This window comes from Peromyscus maniculatus, chromosome 1 (assembly GCF_049852395.1).
Source record: "Peromyscus maniculatus bairdii isolate BWxNUB_F1_BW_parent chromosome 1, HU_Pman_BW_mat_3.1, whole genome shotgun sequence".
Classification (NCBI taxonomy): Eukaryota; Metazoa; Chordata; class Mammalia; order Rodentia; family Cricetidae; genus Peromyscus; species Peromyscus maniculatus.
The window spans coordinates 115,677,694-115,702,730 of record NC_134852.1 but is presented as its reverse complement, the minus strand read 5'-3'; the positions used below and the strand labels follow the sequence as shown (position 1 = coordinate 115,702,730).

The 25,037-nt window shown below is 39.6% G+C and overlaps 3 protein-coding genes across 3 annotated transcripts; 2 read left to right on the top strand and 1 right to left on the bottom strand.

Moving 5' to 3' along the window:
* Window positions 1-3,430: 3,430 nt before the first annotated feature.
* Window positions 3,431-4,390, top strand: LOC102903149 (olfactory receptor 56A4-like). Its single transcript, XM_006991789.3, has one exon. It carries the CDS (start codon window positions 3,440-3,442, stop codon window positions 4,388-4,390), a length of 951 nt encoding a protein of 316 aa, XP_006991851.1. The 5' UTR covers window positions 3,431-3,439.
* An 11,060-nt stretch (window positions 4,391-15,450) lies between these two features.
* Window positions 15,451-17,759, top strand: LOC102902848 (olfactory receptor 56A4-like). The gene is made up of 2 exons (XM_006991788.1): window positions 15,451-15,699; window positions 17,070-17,759. Exons 1-2 carry the CDS (start codon window positions 15,451-15,453, stop codon window positions 17,757-17,759), a joined length of 939 nt encoding a protein of 312 aa, XP_006991850.1.
* A 4,296-nt stretch (window positions 17,760-22,055) lies between these two features.
* Window positions 22,056-23,003, bottom strand: LOC102904599 (olfactory receptor 56A3). The gene has a single exon (XM_006991715.1). It carries the CDS (start codon window positions 23,001-23,003, stop codon window positions 22,056-22,058), a length of 948 nt encoding a protein of 315 aa, XP_006991777.1.
* Window positions 23,004-25,037: the final 2,034 nt, after the last annotated feature.

The window sequence follows — 25,037 nt, the reverse complement described above, 5'->3', positions numbered from 1 at the left end:
AGAAATACCTGCATCACACCATTGCCTAAGCACATTTTTCTAATTAACATTTTCCTTTATTTTACATCCCACCCACAGTTTCCTCTCCCCCCACCCTGACTACAGTTTACCCCCCTCCTCATCCACCCACTCCTCCTCCATCTCTATTCAGAAAGGGGCAGGCCTCCCATGTGCTTGAACATAGCATGGCACATCAAGTTGAGGTAGGACCGAGCCCCCACCCCACCCCCATATAAAGGCTAGGCAAGGTAATCCAGCATGAGGAACAGGTTCCCAAAAGCCTTAAGCACATTTTTCTAAGAGTACACTTCATCTTGAAATATTTAAGTTCTTAGTCAAGAATATTTACTTTCAAGTGTATGTACTCTCAGTTTAGAGTGCCCTTTGTCATTTTTACTTTACTTAACTTTCTTTCCCTTCCTAGCATTGCTTCCATATTGTGTTTGTCTTCTGTTTTTTCATCAACTCCATAAGGAATATGCTGTGTGCTGTCAGTTCAGATACTAAAGTGGCCCTAGCCCCTGTGGGCAATGAGGAGAGAAGAGATAGATTGGCCCTTAGGGCATGAAAATTCCCTTCAGCATCTCTGAGAGGCTGGTCTAGATAGTGCGACCAACTGTCATAAATAGCAGTTGTAGTGTAGCCTCTGGGAGCTGCTGATCTTGGCTTAGAACGAGGAATATTTGAAGAAGAGATGGTGGGGTATGTGGTGACGTGGGTGTCTAATACAGGCAAGAAGAAGCACTCCTTCCAGGAGGATTACTGCAAGCTTGATATCCAAAATTTAAATTCTGCCAGATTCTTGAAGTTAGGAACACCCCTACTTTCTTATGGATCCTCCATTTTTCAGTGTTACCTGTACACTACACATTTAGAAAACAGATATTTTCAGGCTAAAGATTCTTGAATTATATCTATACTTTTATCACTGTCTATATGAGCCAGAAACCAAGCGAGTCTCAGTAGGTTTGTGTTATCAAGTACAATTCAGCCTCCCTACAAAAGTTTGCTGTCCAGGCCTTAGATGACTGAGGGGCAGTTGTCCTAGTTCCCATGTTTACCCTTCTGGGTTCCCATCCTATCTTATGTGTTAGTGTTGAGCTGGATCCCATTATCTTTTCCATTGCTCACGACACCATATTCCTTTGAAGACTCTAGATAAGACATAGATTTAATTCTTGTTTTAATGTTCCAGGACAAAGAATTTCATAGTCAATTGGAAAATATGAAGATGACTTTATATAGGGACACTTATTCCTTTAAGATGACTGTCATCTAGCCAAGGTAAGTTTGGGTAGTCTGACTTATAGGAGAGGATAAATATGGTTTTATTTGGATTCATATATGAAGTTGCATTTTTTTCTAACTCAATTTTCACCTTTTTGATTATCCCTGTTTTGCCTTTCATTATTAACATTAATTGATACTAGTTTCCAAGTATTTCTTATACAAAAAAGATGTGTCTAGTGCCATATTTGATGATATCTAAAAGGGTTTTTCTGTATAGAGCTGGCTGTCTTGGGTCACACTCTGTAAACCAGGATGGCTTAGAACTCACAGAGATCTGTGTGTCTCTGCCTCCTAAGGATCAAAGGCATGCACCACTACTGCCCAATTGATATCTGAAAAATTTGACATTCCACAGTAAATAGTAATTATGTTTTTTAATAAAAAGTAGATATAAATTCCATGCTTGAAGAAAATGTGAAGGAAGAACAGGATGTGGGATGGATGGGGGTAATTGAGTTACTGTTTGGTAGAGAGCTAGTCTTTGAAATATGCTTGTGTGATGTTCTGTGCTGGGACAATGCATGTGCTCATTATCCTGTCTTTCATGGGTTTCCATTCTGAAGCAAAGAAGACCAATTCACAAAGAAATCCCTAAAGTGAAGCTATTTTGAAACAGAAAGTAAAACTGTAATTTTGAATGGACCCAGAAATGGAAAAAAAAATAAAATAAGTTCCCATCTACCACCTAAAAGTAAGAGATGCCATTAAATTAACAGCAAGATTACCTTCACATAATAATCAAAGTGAAAGGTTAAGTGCCTAGCAGTCCTGTCCCATACTATACTCAATAGCCATTGGGTACACACATGGTTGCTGTTATGGTTTTGCTCTAGACTTTATAGTGCTAGAAAACCTGTATAGAGTGATATCGTAGTGGGCAAAATAGATGAGTAAATTGGTTTCTTTCTACCTCCAAAATGCCTTTGTCTACTCACACTTACTTCTTGCCATTGAGAAAGACACTTCTGTTCTCTCAGGCAAGAGAGGAAACCTGGTCATAAGAGACCTCATCCTCCACAGGACCACTATCATTGCTGAGTTAAAAACTGCCAAATGTGGGCTTTCTTGGAGCATTAAAAACATAGTGTCACTGGGGCATGTCAAGCAATGCTCAGAGAATAGCCCTGGTGTGGAAAACAAGTGAAACTTTGGTCCAATAAATATTTCATGAGTTGTTATCACTCACCAAGCCAGTAACTACTGGGAAGCTGCTTAATGACTCATGGAAAAATCTCGAGAGTAGTTACACAGTATCAAAAAATTTGCTGGCTCCTAAAATCTCTTGTTCTCATCTCACCCACTGTTTGGGACATCAGGGTTTTTTTTTGTTGTTGTTGTTATATCTTAACATAGAGTCTATTTTTTATGTCATTGAGGTCATTTTTCCTGTCCATGTGAAGGCTCTATCTCCAATGAAGTCACCAGATAGAATATAGTGAATTCACTGAGCCTGGCTTCTGATTTGCATGTGGTACCTTCTCTTGGAAGAAGGAAAAAGATAGTTGAGTGAAGACTTCATGGCTAGTCAACTTTGAGGCCTGAGTATTTTGTTTCAGTGACAGGAAAGCGTAATAGTGACAGTTATAGACTTCATGTTTTGACCACTGTGATTTAGAAAAGTATATTTACTTACCTATGCCTTTGATTTTTCCTCTGTGAAATTAAACAACAATGACACTCCATTTTCAGAAGGATGGTAATATATTATTAATCAAATTGAGTATAAAGAAATGAAAAGGAGCATAAATAGGAATTATCCAAATAAAAGCAGGAAATACAGCTTTTCTGTCAATCCATAGAGGGCACCTAGGACAATGCCAGGTTCACTCTTATGGTTTTAAAATTATTTATTAAATGTGTGGGAATGAGATGTGTCCCATGACTGCATGACATGTATGTGGAGGACAAATGATAACCTGTGGGAATCAGTTCTCTTCTTTCACCATGTAGGTCCAGGGATTGAATTCAGGTTATTAGGATTGTCAGCAAGTGCCTTTACCTACTGAGCCAGCTCATTGGTCCTCATACAACTTTTTAATGATTATTTGGGAAATGAACCAACTCCTTGTGGGTATTCATAGTGTGTAGATGATTTATCTCTGTTCTAGCCCAAGGTTTTCTGGTGTCAGTCACGATCAGAAGGCAACACATGGAAGCACAAAAAAACACTTCCTCTATTCTGGTCTCTGAATTTCTTCTCATCTGCTTCCCTAACCTTCAGACCTGGCAGCATTGGCTGTCCCTGACCCTAAGCCTCCTCTTCCTCCTGGCCATGGGGGCCAATGCCACCCTTCTTATCACCATCAGGATGGAGGCCTCTCTTCATGAGCCCATGTACTACCTACTCAGCCTTCTCTCCCTTCTGGACATTGTGCTCTGCCTCACTGTCATACCTAAGGTCCTAGCCATCTTCTGGTTTGACAACAAATCCATCAGCTTCTCTGCCTGCTTCCTCCAGATGTTCATCATGAACAGTTTCCTGACGATGGAGTCCTGCACCTTCATGGTCATGGCCTATGATCGCTATGTGGCCATCTGCAAACCTCTGCAGTACCCATCGATCATCACAGACCAGTTTGTGGCTAGAGCTGCCATCTTTGTGGCAGCTCGAAATGGGATACTTACTATGCCTATTCCCATACTTTCTTCCCAACTGAGATACTGTGCAAAAATTATCAAGAACTGCATCTGCACTAATATGTCTGTATCCAAACTCTCTTGTGATGACATCACCTTTAATCAACTCTACCAGTTTGTCATAGGTTGGACCCTGCTGGGATCTGACCTCATTCTTATTATTCTTTCTTATTCTTTCATTCTGAAGGCTGTGCTCAGGATCAAAGCTGAGGGAGCTGTGGCCAAAGCTTTAGGCACATGTGGTTCCCACTTCATCCTCATTCTCTTTTTCAGCACAGTCCTGCTGGTGCTGGTCATCACTAACCTGGCCAGGGAGAGGATTCCCCCGGATGTTCCCATCCTTCTCAACATCCTGCATCACCTCATCCCCCCAGCTCTCAACCCTATTGTTTATGGAGTAAGAACCAGGGAGATCAAGCAGGGAATATGGAACCTGCTTAGGAGGTTGAAAGAAGTAAGATGAGACCTGGCCTAGGGGACAGATATTGGTAATCAGGAACAATATTAGCATTGCATAAAACATTTAAGTGCTGCAGAGTAAGTATGGATTTTTTTCCTTGAAGTTCATCATGGTAATTTGAGTCTTACCTCCCCTAAACCTTCACTGATACAATGTGAATGTAAAGAAAATATGATTTTGTAAATGACAAATAAATATTTCTCTACAGACACACCTGAAGATCTGCAGCAGTCACATATGGGTAAAAATCATGCACTGGACATAAAGCTTACTTAATTTGACTGATTCTTAGATTTCATTCAAATTTCATATATGTATGCAATTTGCTTTGATTATATCACCCAACTCCTTCCAACTCAGGTCTCCCCTCCTCACCATCCTGCTCCCAACTTCACGTCTTCTTTTCATAGCCCATAAAATCCAATCAGAAAGAGAAATTTGGGGAGTAGGCTGTCTTAAAATATTGTTTAGTTGATAAGATTGGTGCCGGGCTGGGGACTGAACTTTGCACATGGAGGCAAGTGCTCTATCAGTGATCTACATATAAAGCTTTCAATTGTTAATCAATCATTGAAACAAGACCTGACAAGGCTCTTCCTGAATAGTGAAGCTTAGCTCTTTGTGACAGTATAAGTTAGCCACAATATAAAGTGAGTAAGATCTGGGAGGTGAGCAGACTGGATTCAGCTTGGTTCCTGTTTTCTGTTGTACCTATGCCCTGAAGGTTTTTGTATTCTGAAATTATTGGTATGTTTATGGCCTCATCTATGTAAGAGGGACTTGTTAAATAATAACTACATTTGTCACATAATGAATAAACATAATTTCAATAGTTTCTAGTTTCTCAAAGTGCTTGTGTCTATTTACATGTCAAATATCTTGATTCTCCCTAATGCTGCTCATTCCTGTTTCCTGCTGTGAATGATGCCTTGAAAGATCTCACTAATTTTTATTATTTATTTATTTTGAATTGAATTAAAATTTATTTTGAAATGACATTATATGCAAGTAAATAGTGAATTAGTGTTATAAAACTTATTTGATTTTATTATTTACATAAAACTTTTACTTTATTTTTATTGAAAAAAATATTTTTCATACAATATATTCTGATTATAGTTTCCCCTCCCCTAACTACTCTCAGTTTTTCTTCACTTCCCCTCCCATCCAGGTCCACTCCCTTTCTGTCTCTGGTTAGAAAACAGTCATCTAAGAAATAATAAAATAAAATAAGATAAAATAAAAGCCAGTCAAAATAGGAGAAAACAAACACATAGAAGAAAGAGAGCCAAAGGAAAAAGTACAAGAAACATGTAGAGACACACATGATCACACATACAGGAGCCCCATAAAAACACAAGATGGAAGCCATAATATATACACAAAGAACCTGTAAGGGTAAAAAAAATGCCACGACACAACATTATGAGACAATGAACTTTCAAAGATGCCGTTGAGTTCATGTTGTGTTGGCTATCCATCTACTGCTGGGCATGCAGCCTATCCTTAAGAATGGTTTTTTTTTCACCAGGCGGTGGTGGTGCACGCCTTTAATCCCAGCACTCGGAAGGCAGAGCCAGGCGGATCTCTGTGAGTTCAAGGCCAGCCTGGGCCACAGAGTGAGTTCCAGGAAAGGCGCAAAGCTACACAAAGAAACCCTGTCTCGAAAAACAAAAACAAAAACAAAAACAAAAAAAGAAAGAAAGAATGGTTTTTTTTCCTAGTGAGACTCCCTTGGAGAAAACTAATTTTTCATTTGCAAGTGGTTGTCAATTGGAGATAGCTTCTGGGTTAACATGTGTTCACTTCTTCTCTCAGCTCTAGGATTCCATCTGGTGCAGACCCATGCAGGCCCTGTGCATGCTGCCACAGTTCTGTGAGTTTGTACATGTGTCAACAGTGCTGTTTAGAAAGTCTTGTTTTCTTCTTGTCCTCCATCCTCTCTGGCTCTTACTCTCTTTCCATCTCCTCTTTCACAGGGGTCTCTGAACCCTAAAGGGAGGGATTTGATGGACACATCCTCTTTAGGGCTGAGTGTTCCAAGCTTTCTCACTCTCTGCTCATTGTCTGACTCTGGGTCTCTGTATTTGCTCCCACCTGCTACAGGAGGAAGCCTCTCTGATGATGGCCGAGCAAAGATCCAGGCAGAGGCCACATGCAGCCTAGAGATCAGATGCATAACCATTCCTCACACTCTATCATTTTTTAAAATAGCACTTCTATGTCTTATCAATGCCTGACTTCATGTTGTCCTGTCTGTTCCATTGGATTTGAGCCACCACCTGTACCCCCCCCCCTTTGCTACTTGTCTTAAATCCGTACATTTTTTTCCTTTGCGTTTAGCCCAGCTGGTCATTCACACAACTTGAAGGTGAGGCAGGCATCTGAGTTGGTGGGTTTTGCTGAATATGGATAGATGCATTCTACAATTTGCAGTTCTGGTCATATTGTAAATGGTAGCGAATAGATATTGCTTGATAGGTATTTCCAAGGATTAACATAGCAGCAGCCAGGCCCCCTTTGAATAGTAATTGAGAACTTCCTGTGTGTTATTTCCTCAACCACTTGAGAATGGCTTTTGACACAGCTGATCTAGGATGACCTAAATGTTCTCAGGAGATTTCTAAGTAAATTTAACATTTTTATAGCATTTTGTCTCATCCCAAATAGCTTTCATCTTTTTTCTCTGTTTCATAACATCAAAGTATGATTCTAACCAAAATATGAAATGTTTCAAACACTCTTCTATCACCTACTTCACCATAGTCAGTTGCTAGTTTATTTTTTCCTGAGTTTGTATTCCCCACCTGTTTATATTGTTGCTTTATGTATATATGCGGTTATCCTCTTACAAAAACACAACACAACTGTATTCACTTACAAACTATGCCTATCTTTTAATTAAGCCTCTGTTACACTCTACCCAGTGCATGATGCCTTTCTTTATTTCCTGATGGAGTTAATTTGGCATCTTAGAGTCATGGGTGTGCCCATATAAGCTCCTCCATGCCGAGTGAAGTGCTTTATCCATCTTCTCAACTTTATATAAAATGTTTTGTGTGTTGTGAGTCTTTTGTTGAATAAAAGTAAATAAAACATCGCATCTTGTTTCTTATTTCTTTTGACTGTTTCTTAGGAAAAGATTTACATAGTAATGTTTATATATTACATTCCCAAGAAGCACCTTAAAAAATCTCCTGTAACTTTTAGTTCAGTGCAGCCTTATTTACCATAGAACCCAAGACTTCTTCCATTGGAAGAAGGCTGAGTTTTGTGTAAACCCTGACATATCAATTTGGCACCTTTGATCTCAATATAAGTTCTGGTTTTCTCATCTAAGGAGGATAATATTTGCCTTCTTATTCTGTGATTGAAAGTCCTAGAATACTTAATTCATGACATGTTTCTCAATGAGAACTCACATATGAAATTAATTTCTAAATCCAAAGTCCTCAGTTCACGTTCCTTTGCTTATTACTTCTCCGGATTCTTCAAGAGCAGCTGGTCTTTTGTATCTAATACACCATTCACATCACAGGTAACAGGCCTGCCTACTGTGCCATTCACAACCTCTAGTACAGTCTCTCTCTTACTGGGTCATGTTTGTTATAAGCAAAATCCTTTGCTTATTTGAAGCTTATAGCATTATGCCTTGGAACTCTATTAAAAATCTTCCATTAAAATCTGAAACCCCTTGCCTCATTTTAGACAGTTGGCTCCCAGTATGATTGAGATGGACTCAGTATAAATGCAATGTTTTTCACAATGAAGGATAAATGTCTATCCACAGGGCTGTGAATGTAGCTCAGTGGTAGAGCATTTGTCTATCTAATCTGGAATGCTCTGGGTCCTTGCATTGAGCCTGGTACTACTACACAAGTAAGAAAAGACAGCGTTGGATTTGAAGTTAGGGAAACAATCAGGTGGGTAAAATATTAGCTGAGCCATCACAAGGTGTGGTCAGATCCCCAGAACCCATATAAAAAGCTGACATGCTCGTAACCAATATAAAAAGCTGCACATCCTAGTAATTCCAGTACTGGGGCAGAGGTGGGAGTGTCCAGAACTCTTTAGTCAGCCACTCTAGTGGGAATGGGTGAACTTAAAGTTCAGTGTGAGAGACTCTGCCTCAAAAAAGGAAGATGAAGAAGTGATTGAGCAAAGACATCCTGATGCCAACCTCTAGCTTTCACATACTCATTCATGGACAAGCATACCTGTACGACATGTGAACACCACACACACACACACACACACACACACACACACACACACACACACACCTGTCCATGAACAGCAACAACCTCACATTAGTCACTTAGAAGAGAAATCTCCATTTATTCTTCCCTTTCTACTTTTATCTCCCTTTCCCCCTTCCCCTTCATTTTGTTCTTCCCCTTCTCTCCCTTCCTCCCCCTCCCTTTTTTTCCATCTCCCTCCTTCTTTCCCCACAGCATTACATATGCTAGGCAGCACACTACCACTGAGTTACACCCAGGGTTCTATGAAAAAAAAATGATTCCTCTCATTTGCTTACAACATTTACTTGCGCTATGCAGAAACCCTTTCTGCTAAGGTAAAAGTCAGCAATTTCAATAATGTTCCCAAAGGTCTGGAGGCTCGGTTCCTCTAGAACAGGCACATTGCTTACTCATCTTCCAAACTGTTCTCTGTTCATGTTTGATGTGCTTGCTTCAGTGTCTTTTTAGCTCCATCAGGTCAGTATCAGTTTCATCCACTTTTTTTATTTCCTCCTGGGTAAAGTAGATTAATAAAATATAAAAGACATATATCAAATGCTTCCAGGATATATTAAGAAAGTGTGGAATGCAATAGAATGAGAGAGTGAAATTATATGAGGGGTTTTATATATATATATATATATGTGTGTGTGTGTGTGTGTGTGTGTGTGTGTGTGTGTGTGTGTCTGTATGCATATGTATAATAGAATGGGAGTCCATATTATAATATAGTGTAGTAGAATATTATTTTAAGGTGTGTTACTTTTACTTATGTTGCGTTTGTTTAACTCTGTGAAGCTGTATTACTGTGCCTGTGTAACACAACTGATGGTCTAATAAAGAACTGGCCAATAGCAAGGCAGGAGAAAGGATAGGCAGAGCTAGCAGGCAGAGAGAATATATAGAGGGAGAAAACTGGGAGGAGAGATCTAAGATCTAGCACCCAGAGGAGGAGGATTCCAGGAGCCAGCCACCAGCTACACAGCAAGCCACGGAGACAGAGTAAGATTTACAGAAGAGAAAAGGAAAGGCCCGAGGCAAAAGGTAGAAAGGATAAGTTAAGTTAAGGAAAGCTGACTAGAAACTAAGTCAAGCTAAGGCTGGGCATTCATAAGTAAGAAAAAGCCTCTGTGTGTGATTTATTTGGGAATGTATGATTTATTTGCCATTTGTGTGGACCAGACAACTCTGTGGAGCCACTTATCTCCTTCCATGTTTATGTGGGTTATAGGAACATAATTCATATTGCTAAGCTCTCATGGCAAGCACCTTTACCTACTGAGCCATCTCACTGGCTTCTCCTATTCCATGAAATTTAGGGTGCTTTTGGAAAGTTCTTTAAGCCTCAACCCTCTGTTTCTCTTTGTATTTAAATGTACAGCCTACACCATTGGTGTAGAGGGCACAAAGTCCTTGTCCTCACAGACAAGCACTAGGGAAACCAGGAATGTTAAACACTCAGGGTTGTCTCTTCAAAGAAAGAGATATATAACCTGTTTTTCATCCTGAAGGCTGGGAATGTATGAGGTTAATAGCCTGGGAACCTCTGTGCTATCTGTATGACCAATCCCCCTGACTCTGACAAAAGGGCCAGAGGTGGTTGATAGCCTAGTAGCCTAATGATCTCTCTGTTATCTGTAGAGTCAGGCCACACCTGTGCTGCTTCCCCCGCCCTCCCCCCACCCCCCGCAAAATAACCTTACAAGCAGGACCAGAGGCGGTTGATATGTTAACTGTATGATTGAGACCACACCAGATCCTCCCCCAGTCCCTTAAAATGACATGTAGTTTATCTATAGAACATATCCATGGAAGAGGTGTCATACATGTACTTTGAAGAGTTTCAATGTGATTGTGCCTTAAGCTTTATGGTGCTGTTATTTCCAATCAGCAATTCAGCCACATTGTATATAATACTCTTTATCTCATTTTAGTAACAATGCATATATTCTTACCTCTACCAAAAGCTATAATCTCCTAAACATTTTCATCCCATTTTGACTCTTGTATGTTCTATGAAATCACAGTTCTAGATGAAATCACATTTTCTTCTCCTCAATTACTGTCACTCCACACCCATTAAATGCCTGGGACACAGACTGCTAACTCTCTTGCATCCTCTGTCACTTCTGTCTTCTACAGACCAAGCATCTACTACACTTCACATAGTAGACTCTGCAGTGTGCTTCTCAGAGGCAGCACGGAGCAGCAGGAAAGCAGCCATAGTAAGGCTCTCTTCAGATCTCTTCATTTGCTTTTCTGGCAGCTACTCCCCAAATGCTCAGCATCCCTGTGTGGAAGGCGCAGGACCAGTGAGTGAGCTTCCTGAGGCAGCAGCGCAAGTAGTCAGTTGGCTGCAAAAGGACACCTGCTGCAATGGTGAGGGGTCACATAAGCATCAGTTGAAGTTTTCATTCTCTGTGGATAGTCCTTTACCATCTAGCAGCCTGAATCACTAATTCTGCAAGGTTTCCCATAAATATAAGCCACGTGTCACTGTTTATAGATGATCATTTCCATGTGAGATTCAGTTCCCACCACAGCTATGAATAGAGAGGAGGACTCCTAATTAACTCATTAGGGAAGTAAATTACTGTCTCCTCTCAAATGTCTGCATGCTATCAATAACATCAGACTTATCCTAATCCTGCCTCAACTATTTTAGCTCCCAACAAGGCTTTTCTCATTTTACATACCAGGAAAAACCACTGTTCTCATTCCTGAATCATGACTTCTCCTAAGCACATAGACCAGGAAGTGATAGAGGTAGATATACGGTAGTTGTATTTTTAATTCTTTTAAGAACCATTGTGCCGATTTCCATAATGGCAGGAGGAGTTTATATTCCCAACAACAATGTAGAGTCCCTGCTACCTGGCACCATTACCCTCATTTCCTACTTTTTCCTTGGTGATGGTTATTCTAAAAGGAGTGAGAAAGATTCCCGATGTAGTTTTTCCTTGGATTTCCCTGGTCACTGAGGCTGGAGAGATGGCTCAGCTGTTAAAGGCACACACTGCTCTTGCTCAGGACATGAGTTTGGTTCCATCACTCATGTCAGGTGGCTTTTAGCTCCCTGTAACTCACCTCTGGCTTCTGTGGGCATAGAACTCTTGTGCAAATACTCCCACATACACATAATTAAAAATAAAATAATTTAAAAAATCATCCATGCACCTTCTCTGTCCCTGAGTGATACTCTCTCCCACTGGGAGCAAATACACAGCAGCTTATGTAGTACCTGGTCATCTCCAGAGAGATCATACATGAGTTTAAAGCAGAAATCTATTATTATGATTATTTACATTGGATGTGTCTGTGTATCTTCAGAGAAGCAGGACCCCGTGGGAGCAACATTCCCAAACCTGTGTCTTTAAACCCACTGGAGAATGACTATTGCATTTATTTATTTATTTATTTATTTATTTATTTATTTATTTATTTATTTATATAAAAGCATCCAGATCCCAAAGTCATAATCACAGGGCTAGTGAGAAGGTGAGGAGCCACACATTGTCCCCAGACCACGAAGTAGTCAAATTTGTTCTGCAGAGAAAACTTAGTAAGTACTTCAGGACTGTGCATCAGAAAACCAAGTTAAGTGATCCTTGAAGTTTGTCCTTTGACTCTGTTATTTATTTCAGGATGTTATTACATTCTGTGTATGTTAGTATGTGAAGACCCTAAGGATAACTGGTGTCAGAAGAACTTGAGCAGGCCAGGATGTGGGTCAGCTGAGTTCATAGGGCGTGTCTGTATTCTTGCTCACTGACAGAAGCAAAGAAAGATAGAAACCCATCTTGTCTTCTGTCTTTATGTGCACTGATCCTCTTAAGAAAGGTGGCAAGAAATATAAATCCAAGACAGAAATAAGAGTATGAAAAAGGAATCTAGAATTCCCCAAAAGCCAGAGGTGGGTGCTTTCATATTGGAAGTCTAGAGATCAGTCAAAACTATGACTTAAGATAATCAGAGAAACAGCCAATTGATCTGAGACTGATCAGAAAACTGCTGTTGGAATCCTGTTGTATGTATTTAAAAAATGGAATATCTCTAAATCTTGACTGGAATATTTTTAGATTGTATATAATAAGCACCCCAAAGAGCATTCCCAAAATCCAGATATGAGATGAGTTTGCCTCTCCAGAGGAGAGTGCAACCCAGCTTAACAACTTCACCTCTCAGAAAAAATGAAGAAACTAGTGATTCCTTTAGTCATCTCTTATATTAAGAATCTTATTTCCTATATATTCACCTATAGTTTTCAGAGATTATTTTTGGTCCTTACCAAATACACAAAAGTGTTGGTAAGTGTGTTAATGTGGTGGTATTGTGTTCCCCAAAATATTGTGTACCTTAATAAACTTATCTGGGGTCAGAGAACAGAAAAGCCACGAGTTAGGCAGTGATAGCACACGCCTTTAATCCTAGCATTCCAGAGCAGAAATCCATCTGGGATCTCTGTGAGTTCAAGGCCACATTGGAAACAGCCAGGCTTGGTGACTCATGCCTTTAATCCCAGAAAGCAAGTCTTTAATCCTAGGGAGTGATGGTAGAAAGCAGAAAGGTATATGAGGCGTGAGGACCAGAAACTAGAAGCATTTGGCTGGTTAAGCATGTGGCTCGTTAAGCTTTCGGCTGGTTAAGCTTTCAGGCTTTGAAGCAGCACAGTTCAGCTGGGATTCATTCTGGATGAGGACTCAGAGGCTTCCAGTCTGAGGAAACAGGACCAGCTGAGGAACTGGTGAGGTGAGATAGCTGTGGCTTGTTCTGTCTCTCTGACCTTTCAGATAAGTTTATTAAGGTACACAATATTTTGGGGAACACAATACCACCACATTTCCTCTCTTTTTGTCTAAAATTAGAGAAAGCTTATAACTAATACAAGAAAAACTATCCAATAAGTATATACAATATATACAGCCAAAAATTACATTAATGATGTCTAGTCCATTAACATGTTTTTATATGGATTTTTCACTCTTCAATCATTTTATTTTTTCTCACCACTAGTCACTATTATTTTTATTAAGTTAGTTCTTTGATAATTATATATATAATATATATTATATAAATATACATATGTATTGCATTATGGTTGTTCTTTCCATCTTATTTTATCTACCTTCCCACATATCAAGCCCCTCTCCTCCCTGCTTGCCCATTTCCCAGATTTATGACTTTTGGTTTTGCTGTGTGGCACATTTAATTAGGGCCATCTATGTGACTGCTGGGTTGGGACTGTCCATCGGAACTCAGTGGAGTCATCAGTGGGTCCACAACTGAAGGCAACGACTTGACTCTCCTTTTCTTGCTATCTATCCAGAGTAAATAGTTCAACTGTTAGGGATAAAGTCCCTTAGATCTCTGTTCCATCCCTGCCTAGTTGTTAATGGGCCCCTTTTTATGCAGATTCAGTGTGTCATCTGTAGTTGTTGACAGTCTGTGTTTGCAATGACTTTTTCTTGCCCAGAAGATGTCCTTTAGCAGCCCTTCTCTCTATATTCTGGCTCATAGCTGTACTTTTCTGAACCTTCTTTTACGATGTTCCCTGAGCCTTGGAGGAGATGGTATCAATGTCTTGTTTAGGGTTGAGCACTAACCTACTACCATTTATTCTCTGGACCATAAGCAGCTGCAAGTCTCTTCTTCCATCACAGTTAATTAGAAAGAAGGGCTTCTCTGATTAAGGTTGAGAATGGTGTCTATGGGTATAAACATGTATTTTAAAAGGTAACTCAGTGCTATGCCAGTTTATTCAAACAACAGAATTAAGTCCCCTCCTAGTGGGTTTATAATGGTAGGTATGGATCTCTACTGTGGAGTGGGTCTCAAATGCAGAGGACGGTGAGTTATCCCCACAGCATTAATGCCACTATTGTACAAGTGGTCACATCTTGCTTGTCAGGTTGGTATCATAGTTTTAGAGTTCACAATGGTCTCCTTTCTCCCCAGCAGTCTGCATACCACATTCTGGTACTATGAAAGGTAGCAGGCAGGGAAGAGGCTTCCATCTCAGTCCCAACTTGTGTCTTTGTATCATGGAGCTAAGTATGTTTCATCATTAAATGATGTTTTACTCTCTGTTTCTTTCACATTTTGTTCCTGAGTGTTAAGCAGCAGTTACAGTAGTCTTTATAGAGAAAGATATTGAGACAGTAAATAATACACTATATTTGTCAAAGACATGGTGCTTTCAATAATCTAACAGACCTCTACATCTGCAGTGGGGTTATTGAACGCCCATATTCCACCATTTGTCTAGTGTTTCTCTGTGCTATAATAAAAAGATAAGATTCTATCTATAACATTTCAAAACAAATTAAAATGTAAGTCTGACTATGGACGTTTGATCAATATTTTATTGACAACATACCTGGCCATTTTAGGATCATAAGGGTGCAAAAGAAAAGAGAGATGTTTAAAATGCTTAACAAGAAATGTCTTTTCCAAGAAGGGAGCTTTTGGCACAAGTAAGAATGGGCCAAGAAGGAGGTCATTATTTGGGAACAAAAGGATGTATTCTAAGGGAAAGAAATGACATATGTGAAGCTCAGTGGTGTTTTATACAAAGCAAAACATATCCTCTAAGTGTGGCTGCATCTGAGTGTAAACTATGGAGCTTATCTGGGCTTAGAACTTACATGAAGGAAGTTTTTATTGTTCTATGAAATCATGAGTGTTAATGGAAATTGTTTCAACAGAAAGCTGTGAGGTCCAATTAGAATAAAAATGGACATACATTAATCTTGTTGATAAAACAGTGGAACCCTTGCATTCTTGCCTGTTTCTTTTCAGCTATTTTCAGCCTTACTTGCCATCATGATACCATCTCCCAACAACACAGGGACTCAGGTGACAGAATTTCTGATGATCTGCTTTCCAGGAATGCAGGACACACAGCATTGGTTATCTGTTATCTTGGCTCCTCTACTGCTTTTGGCTCTTGGGGCCAACTTTGTGTTATTATTCACCATCCATCAGGAGACATCTCTGCACGAGCCCATGTACTATCTGCTTGCCATCCTCTCTGTGCTTGATGTCATCCTCTGCCTCACAGTCATCCCCAAGGTCAGAGTCTCCCAGGCCACTCATGTTTATCTTTAGCTAAATAATTCTTTGTTTTGGTTGTGTGTGTCCTCTCATTTCTGAAGAAAAATGCTCAATGTGTCAATGTGTCACACCAGATCCCTCTCAAACTGTGTCTTCTCTTATTCTTAATGCCTATTTTTGAATCTTTAATTGTCTTCCAAATGATGACTCCTCTCCTAATGTCTGTTAGTGATGTTTCAAATTTCAAATTTCTCCTCAATTAGAAAGATACTCTCCTTGACTCTGAAATTTCCTACTCCTATGCCCAAGGGATCTAGAATTTGCTCACAATTTTGCTCACTTCAATAGGAAACATGTTGGGGAAGATTAGTTGAAGTATGAAGGGATTGGAGAATGTTCCAATGTAAGCATTGGACTTGCCATCTTTGATCCTCCTGTGATATGTGCATCCTTAGATGACAGTAGAATCCACTGGAATTGGTTAAGAACCAAGGAGATCAACCGAAGACAGGGATATCAAATGCTTTTACAATAAAATCTTGGTCTCTAGACTTAGAGAAAAGGTATAAACTAGATTCTGTAGATCAGTGGTTCTCAACCTGTGGTTCTCAATTCCTTTGGGGATCAAACTACCCTTTCACAAGGGTCACTTATAAGATATAAAGCACAGGGACAAATAGCCAAATGAATGGAAACACATGGATTATGAACCAATGGCTGAGGGGCCCCCAACTGGATCAGGCCCTCTGAATGGCTGAGACAGTTAACTGGCTTGATCTGTTTGGGAGGCATCCAGGCAGTGGGACCAGGTCCTGTGCTCATTGCATGAGTTGGCTGTTTGAAACCTGGGGCTTATGCAGGGATGCTTGGCTCAGTCTGGGAGGAGGGGACTGGACCTGCCTGGACTGAGTCTACCAGGTTGATCTCAGTCCTCGGGGGAGGCTTTGCCCTGGAGGAGGGGGGAATGGGGGATGGGCTGGGGGGAAGGGGAGGGGGGCGGGAGGGGGGAGAACAAAGGAATCCATGGCTGATATGTAGAACTGAATTGCATTCTAAAATAAAATAAATAAGATATCATGCTTATAAGATATTTACATTTTGATTCATAACAGTAACAAAATTACAGTTATGAAGTAGCAATGAAAATAATTTTATGGTTGGGGGTCACCACAACATGAGGAACTGTATTAAAGGGTCACAGCATTAGGGAGGTTGAGAACCACTGTTTTAGATCAACATGGGCGTAGAAAATATTTCAAATTTGGATATCATCCCAGTGGTTTTTAGGATTTGGATGTTTTTAACTGTACACCTGATGAATTTCCTAAAGCCAGGTAGTCTAGGATGACAATACACAGAATTTATGAGAATGATAATAATTCTGGCAGGTCCTGCTCATCTTCTGGTTCAACATGAAACCCATCAGCTTTGTGGGCTGCTTCCTGCAGATGTTTATCATGAATACCTTCCTTCCTATGGAATCGTCTACCTTTCTGGTCATGGCATATGATCGCTATGTGGCCATCTGCCATCCCCTGCGCTACCCATCCATCATCACAGACCAGTTTGTCATCAATGCAGCCATTTTTATTGTTTTCCGCAATCTCCTAGCTACACTGCCCACTCCAGTTCTGGCTGCTAGACTCAATTACTGTGCCAGCAATGTGGTGGAGAACTGTATATGTGCCAATATTTCTGTAGCAAAGCTCTCCTGTGGGGACATTCACCTAAATAAGCTCTATCAGTTTGTGAGTGTTTGGTGCCTACTAGGTTCTGATCTGGTGCTCATCTTGCTGTCTTACTGCTTCATCTTGAGGGTTGTTATGTGTCAGCAGTCGGGAGGTGCAGTTACCAAGGCCTTGAGTACTTGTGGTTCACATCTCATCCTTATTCTGTTCTTCTATACACTCTTGCTGGTCTTCATCTTCACAAACAAGGCAGGAAAGAAGATACCTTCAGAGGTACCCATTCTTCTCAATGTTCTGCATCATCTCATCCCACCTGCCCTTAACCCCATTGTGTATGGAGTACGAACTCAGGAAATCAAGCAGGGGATTATCAAACTATTCAAGCACTAGTTCTGAGATACATTAGCTAAAGAAGGACTTTGTGGAAGTGATTGTGAGTCTGGGCATATTTTATTGTTGGTCTGATGTGGATATTACAATGGACAAAATATGATGTTTATGCTGCTTCTACTTTCCTCTTGAACTTACAACTTCAGAATTACTATTATGTTTATCTGCACTCCCCTCTATGAATATATGCTAAATCAACCTTTAAGGATACACTATGTTCTGCATTCTGACTGTCTTTGATCATGATCCTCCAATAACTCAGCCATTAAATATGAGTTTATCACCTGTGTGTTTTTCAATCTTTACATTCTAAGTGGTTTTCATATTTTATATGATAGTGCTTTAGGGACACTTTTGAAAGGATATGGGGCATATTAAGGGGTTAAGGAAACCAGGGGGACTTATTTAAATATTTGAGGTTAAAAATTGTTGATAAACAGCTTAGACCAAGGGAGTGAGTGAAAATTGAAGTTATGTGTCACAAGATTTGCAGATAATCAATAAATTTAGTAGATATTTGCTTTTGAGTCTAATAGTATAGTCCTCAGTAGACAAGTATTTGTCTCTGAAATGCTGAAGATTCATCCTGTGTTTAGATAATCATGTTGCTAGACTACTGATAAAAATAATGTCAATTTCATTTAAAAAAAAAAACTCTGATCAAACCCCAAATTCTATGTTCTTGCTTGTAGCATTATGTAAAGTAAAGCCCTTATATCTGGCTTTAAGTGAAATGAATATTAAAGTCTTTGTGTCTGACTTTGAGTGAAATGTTTCAGCAAAGCCTTTGCTATGTTTGGGTTAGTCAGTACAGGCTGAGAAATTGTGCTGAGACTTTTTAAACCTTGAAGAAATGTTGTTTCTCTGGAGAATCTGCACTTGGTGTTATGTGAGAGCTTGCAGCTGCACCAACCTTGGTCCTAAGAGTTCTTACTTTTGATTATGGCTTGCCATAGTCAAAAGAGACTGAGATTTTTGTGGGTTGTCTGCTCTCATGGGTAGCAAGAGCAAGGCAACTTTGGTAACTGGAACCTTTCTCAGCCCCAATTAACCTTGTATATGCTTGAATAAAGTAACTGGAGTGAGCTAGCTGGGTGTCAGTCTTTTCTGAGAAGGCTGAACCCCTTTGCTCCTTGGAAAAAATGAAGGCTAAGCATCTTGGTGAGCTTCTCTTTCTACTTCAGTACGTATGACCAACATCAAACAAAACCTGCCTTCTAACCTCCAAATAAAAATTCATGTAAGTCTACAAATAGAAAAATTCCCCAATGTGTTTAGTCAGTTTTGTTCACATCCTGTATAGTAACAAAACAAATCCATATTGAACTTCTTTCCTGTTGTCTTCAGGATCACACTAGATTCACTAACTTGTGAATAGAGCAGTAATAAAAATGGATGTATGAGCACGTACTTGTAAAAAGGTTATTGGATATAGAGCTTCATATGGCAGTTCTATTTCTAGGGTGGTATTTTTTTTTGTGGCGCCTCCAGACTGATTTCCAAGGCAGCTGCTCTAGTTCACCCTTCCACCAACAATGTCTAAGGATTTCCCTTCCTCACATCCATGCCAGCATTTGCTGTCAATTGTATTTTTTTGTGTGATGTATGATTCCCCAAATCTAGGTCAATTCTCCTGACATGAAATATCACATTAATTGATTGTCTGTATAAAGAACAGCCTTATGTGTTTGGTCATTTTTGTTCACATCCTGTATAGTAATAAAACAAATCGATATTAAAATTTTTCCTGTGGTCTTCAGGATTACTGCTGCTGTACAGTGTGGTGATGTTGTGTTCCCCAAAATATTGTGCACCCTAATAAACTTATCTGAGGTCAGAGAACAGAACAGCCACTAGATATAGAGGCCAGAAAATGGTGGTACACACGCCTTTAATCCTATCACTTGGGAGGCAGAGATCCACCCAGATCTCTGTGAGTTTAAAGCCACACTGGAAACAGCCAGACATGGTGACTCATGCCTTTAATCCCAGGAAGTGAGCTTTTAATCTCAGGAAGTGATGGCAGAAAGCAGAAAGGTATATAAGGCGTGAGGACCAGAAACTAGAGTGTGGTTAAGCTTTTAGGCTTTTAGCAGCAGTTCAACTGAGATTCATTCTGGATGAGGACTCAGAGGCTTCCAGTTTGAGAAAATAAGATCAGGGGAGGAATTGGTGAGGTGAGGAAGCTGTGGCTTGTTCTGCTTCTCTGATCTTACAGCATTCACCCCAATACCTTGCTCCAAGTTTGATTTTATTAGTAAGACCTTTTAAGATTCATGCTACAGTACAGTTAGCACCTGATTGGAGACATAAGTGTATTTTATGTCTCTTTAAGTATAAGTCACAATTGTACCTAAAATTGGGTCAAAATCTTGTCCATACAATATACTCTTTGTTATTACAAAGACAACTATAGATAACAAAACTATCACTCCTAAAAATTTACTATATTAGATTGTCTTAATTGAGCTTATTTATAACTCAATACCAATAAAGATTCTCAAAATGAAAGTAACATCATATCACCTCCCAGCAAAACTAGATTTTTTTTCAGATTCCTTTTCACTTCAGTCAGAATGACCATCATAAAAAAGGATAAGACCAAAGCCTTTAGCAAACAGAAACTGAAATATTCACTAATATCTGCTTGATTTTTCTGTTAAGCAGGAACATATGCTTGCTTTCAGTAGTTGGAGGCAAGTGGGTCCATGAATGATGTGGATATACAAGCACTCCTTAAGCACACTTAAATCTGATCTGTATCTGGAAATGTTCCCACTTCCTTTTTCAGTTGTCATTGAGGAAACAACACAGGAAGTGCCCATGTCTCTGCTCGAAGGGAAATGTGGAGTAGGCTCTTCAGTGTGAACGATGCCTGTTTCAGGAGGGTCAATCATTTTATAGACTCTTAGGACTACAAATGCATTTTTGAAACAACTAATTTGGTGCCTCTTACATCAAACAAAGATCCTGAAACTGACTGATGCTCCTTATTTGTTCCAAGCTCCACATGTCATTCATAGTTGCTCAAAACCTAGAACGAAGAGCTCAAATCTCAGTCATCTTAGATTGTTTTTCCTTTTTCAAGTTACTCCTTGCATGTATGAGTAACTCATTTTTTTCTAGTTGTTTATATGTAGAAGGAAGGAAAGTGACCTCTCAAGATCCTTTGGATCCAGATTAATAATCTTCAATATTCCTGAGATCTAGATTGGTTTGTATTTTGCCTATATATCATCTACGTTTCTCAATAATTGTGAATTTCCTTACATCTTTGTACTTCTAATCTCTAATAAGACTTATGAATAAAGAAAGCTGATTGGAAAAGTTCCACCCAACTAGTAATGGACTGTTGTATATTTAAGTGTCATTATGGAGTGTCTTCTAATATATTGATCCACATAAACAGAACCCTGTACACAGATCACAGGCATTTGTGAATCCCAGAGATGAAGTTCCAACCACAGCAATAGTGTGGAGAAACTAAGGAAGAAGCTTCATGTGATGTTCCTCCTCCTAAACCCATAGGATGAACTGCTTCACATCAGTTCTTCAAGGAGCTCTAGCCTTTGGGAGCATTGGCTAACAACAAAGAAGCTTTGCATGAAAACACGGAGGAAGACAGGAGAAAGATGTTGGCTGGGTGGACATAAATGAAGCAGACTTGCTTCTAGGATCTAGCCACATTGCATCATTAAAAGCTAACCCTTAAAGTACTGTATACTGTTCATAATCTCACTGTACAATTGGATTAATATTATCTATGATAATGAGCTTCAGTTGAGGCCACTAATGTCTACAGTCCCAATAAAATACTTGTGCAGAGATTGCCAATGTAGAAGTAGCTAGAGATTATTTTTCTAGTATAGCCTTCACCCTTTTGGACTCTCCTATTTTAGACAAAATAGACTAGTAAATATTGGAAAAAATCAAAAAGTCACAGAAATATGGGATATTTTGTTTGTTTGATTTGATTTTATTTTTTTGAGAAAGGATTTCACTGTGTAATTCTGCCTGTCCTGGAATTCACTATGTAGATTAGGCTGGCCAACATTCAAAAAGGTCTACCTGCCTCTACCTCCTAAGTGCTGGGATTAAAGGCAGGCACCACTACACCTGGCTGAGATATGGAATTTTTGTAGAGGGGTATTGTGTTTTCTAAAGGAAGAGTATAGTCAGGAACATTTTTTAGACTTACTTTCTTCATGAGAATTTTCTGAGTTAGTGTTTCAGCCAATTTTCTATCAACATAATAAGTCATCGTGCATTAGGAATGCAGGGGTGCAGTTGGTCTCTTTACCACCCCTTCTTCAGTAGTCTCTTGATTCCTTGCTTGATTTCCTGGGTTCTCACCCCATAAACAATGGGATTAAGGGCTGCAGGGATGACATGGTGGAGGACATTGAGCAAGACCGGCACATCGGAAGAGACCTTCTTCTTAGCTACATGTGTGAGGATAAAGACCAAAAGAATGGTGCTAAAGAATAAGATAAGGATGAAGTGGGAACCACATGTGCTCAGGGCTTTGGCAATAGCACCTTCTGCCTTGAGTCTCAGCACAGCTCTTAGTATGAGGGTATAAGAGAGGAAGATGAGGATGAGGTCAGATCCCAGCAGAGTCCAGCCTCCAGCAAACTGATAAAGGCGATTGACAGTGACATCATCACAAGAGAGTCGAGAGACAGACATGTTGGCACAGATGCAGTTCTCAATGACATTTCTCCAACAGTAATGAAGTCGTGCTGAAAGAATGGGGATGGGCAAAGGAATAAGGGCATTCCTGACCAAAATAAATGTGGCAGCCTTGACTACAAATTGGTCAGTGATGATAGATGGGTATCTCAGTGGGTGACAGATGGCTATATAGCGATCAAAGGCCATGATCATAAATGTGCAAGATTCCATAGCAAGAAAGCTGTTCATGATATACATCTGGAGGAAACAGGCAGGAAAGCTAATGGGTCTGAGATCAAACCAGAAAATGGCTAGCACCTTGGGGATGACCGTGAGGCAGAGTACGATGTCCAGCATGGAGAGAAGACTGAGCAAGTAGTACATAGGCTCATGCAGAGAGGCCTCCATGCGGATGGTAATCAAAAGAATAGCATTAGCCCCCATGGCTAGGAGGAAGAGAAGGCTGAGTGGCAGGGAGAGCCAGAGCTGCCAGCTGGGAGACCTGACAAAACAATTTAGGAGGAAGTCTGAAACTCCAGTAGAGATGGTGTTATTCTTGTGTGCTGTCATATTTTGTCACACAGTCCTACAGCTTTCTCTTAGTGAGCTGTAAAATTAGGATGTAAAGAATTAGGTTCTATATAGCTATATGAAGGTAGAGCAAGTTGCTTTAGTTAGATACAATTGTAGCAAGTTATTCAGGTCAACTTAGTTTATCTGTTTATGTCTGATGCCTTGTTACGGGGATACTACTATCACTTTAACTGTGCAGAGGACCAAAGTAAGAGGATTTAACTATACATTTGATTTTATCTTCAAAAGAGTTGGTATATCTTTACAGAAACTAAAAATGAGAAAAACACTTAGGATATTATTTTCACATGCAGGTGAAACTGTATATTTTTTACATATGTTTTTTTCTCCTTATTTTCTTTTTAATGCTCACATAAACTATCATTCAGTTTAACTATTATAGTGCAACAAAAGCTTGGCACAAAAAAGGACTCAGATAAGTGTCTCTAGTTCCCATAGCATTCTAGCCTTTCATTTGTATTTATTTTTGTTTTAATTATATATTTTATCTATTCTACAGTGAAAGTAGTCAATTATTTTGTCTCAAAAGTAATTTTTATTTGATGTGAGAATGTACCTTATAAAATAATTGGTCTCACTCTCTTTCTTAGATCATCATGATTTTAGGAGTCCTACCTTCTAGACTAAAGGAGAACAGTTGATTGCAGTGGTGTGAGAATGGTGGAGTTCACTTGATAAAGCCTTCCTGTTCATGTTCACTTCCACTTTGAATTATTCAGAGATATATTTTCACTCCCAATATTGCTATATGTCTCTTCTCATTCAGAGTTTCCCCTTAGAATTCTCTTAGGCTCTAAGGTCACAAAATGGAAAACAAAAACTATCTATACTTGTAAGGTAGTGAAACTCTATTTACCCTGTGGGATTATAGTGATAACAAATGAGTGAGCTGTGATAAGAATGGTCATATAGAGTGAGGTGGTGGTACAGTCGTCCCTTCCAAGAATGAACATAGATTATTTGGAGAGGACTAAATCTCACAGTGGGGAGAAGCAGGAGAAAAAAATGTAAATAGTGTGAAGCAGCACTGTCACAGACAGCAAAGATTCTAATGTGCATCCTCTCTTCCCCAGACTGTGAACGACCTCAAGTACCCTGGAGTTTGGCAAGTTGTGGTATTTTGGGACCTCTCAAATCAGCCAGTTGCACCTAAGTCTTTCTAGGATCTAGCAGTCTCTAACAAGTGTAGGTGATTCTGTGACCATGTACTTGGTTCCCTGACCTTAGAAACTTACAACAGTGTTAGGTGCAGTGGCACACAACTGCCCTCCCAACACTTGACAGGCTGGGGTAGGAAGGATCCCCTGTTCAAAGCCAGCCTGGGTTACAGAGAGAGACACCCTTACAAACACACCAACAGGCTTAACTTACTACAAAATTAACAGTTTTTAAAGTGGAATATGCTAGAAAATAAGTAGTTCTGGGGTTAGGGTACAGTGGAAAGGAATCAAAGTGGTAGTGAAACTGGAAACCCAGAACTCTGTGATAGTTTCACGCTGATAAAATCATACTTTTTTTTTTCAAGAGGTTCATATTGAATCTTTGTGTCTAGTGATGCCTCTTCTGTTCTCCAGATGTAATTCCAGTTCTTTACTGGCTCCTTCCAGACCATCCCCATCAGTAATGATAACATCTCAGTGGAAGGAGGATGGGCCTCCTTTCCCAGGGACCCACTCTGACCTTTGTTTCTTCAGGCAGACCTATCAGAAAGAGTTCTCTAACAAAGTATGTAGGGGAAAAGAGGAAATTAAAAAAATATCCCACTTTAAAGCCTTGATAATAATAATAAGCATCTAAGTAACAATGTTTTAATAATAGGTATATTAGTAACAACCTTGGCAAATTCAAAATTAATTTTAAACATATCACTTCATTCATGGCTTACAATATTTTGAAGTAGGGTGGGTAGGTTTAATAATTTATCTTTTACCCAGGGAAGAATCTGTGTTTTTCCTATAGTTTCAGTGGTTGGGGTCAAATGTGGAAGAATAAAAGTCTAAATTATTTTAG

Coding starts and splice junctions, on each gene's coding strand:
- LOC102903149 (XM_006991789.3), top strand. CDS start 3,440: ATGGAAGCACAAAAAAACACTTCCTCTATTCTGGTCTCTGAATTTCTT.
- LOC102902848 (XM_006991788.1), top strand. CDS start 15,451: ATGATACCATCTCCCAACAACACAGGGACTCAGGTGACAGAATTTCTG. Junction 15,700..17,069: donor GCCTCACAGTCATCCCCAAG/GTCAGAGTCTCC, acceptor TAATTCTGGCAG/GTCCTGCTCATCTTCTGGTT.
- LOC102904599 (XM_006991715.1), bottom strand. CDS start 23,003: ATGACAGCACACAAGAATAACACCATCTCTACTGGAGTTTCAGACTTC.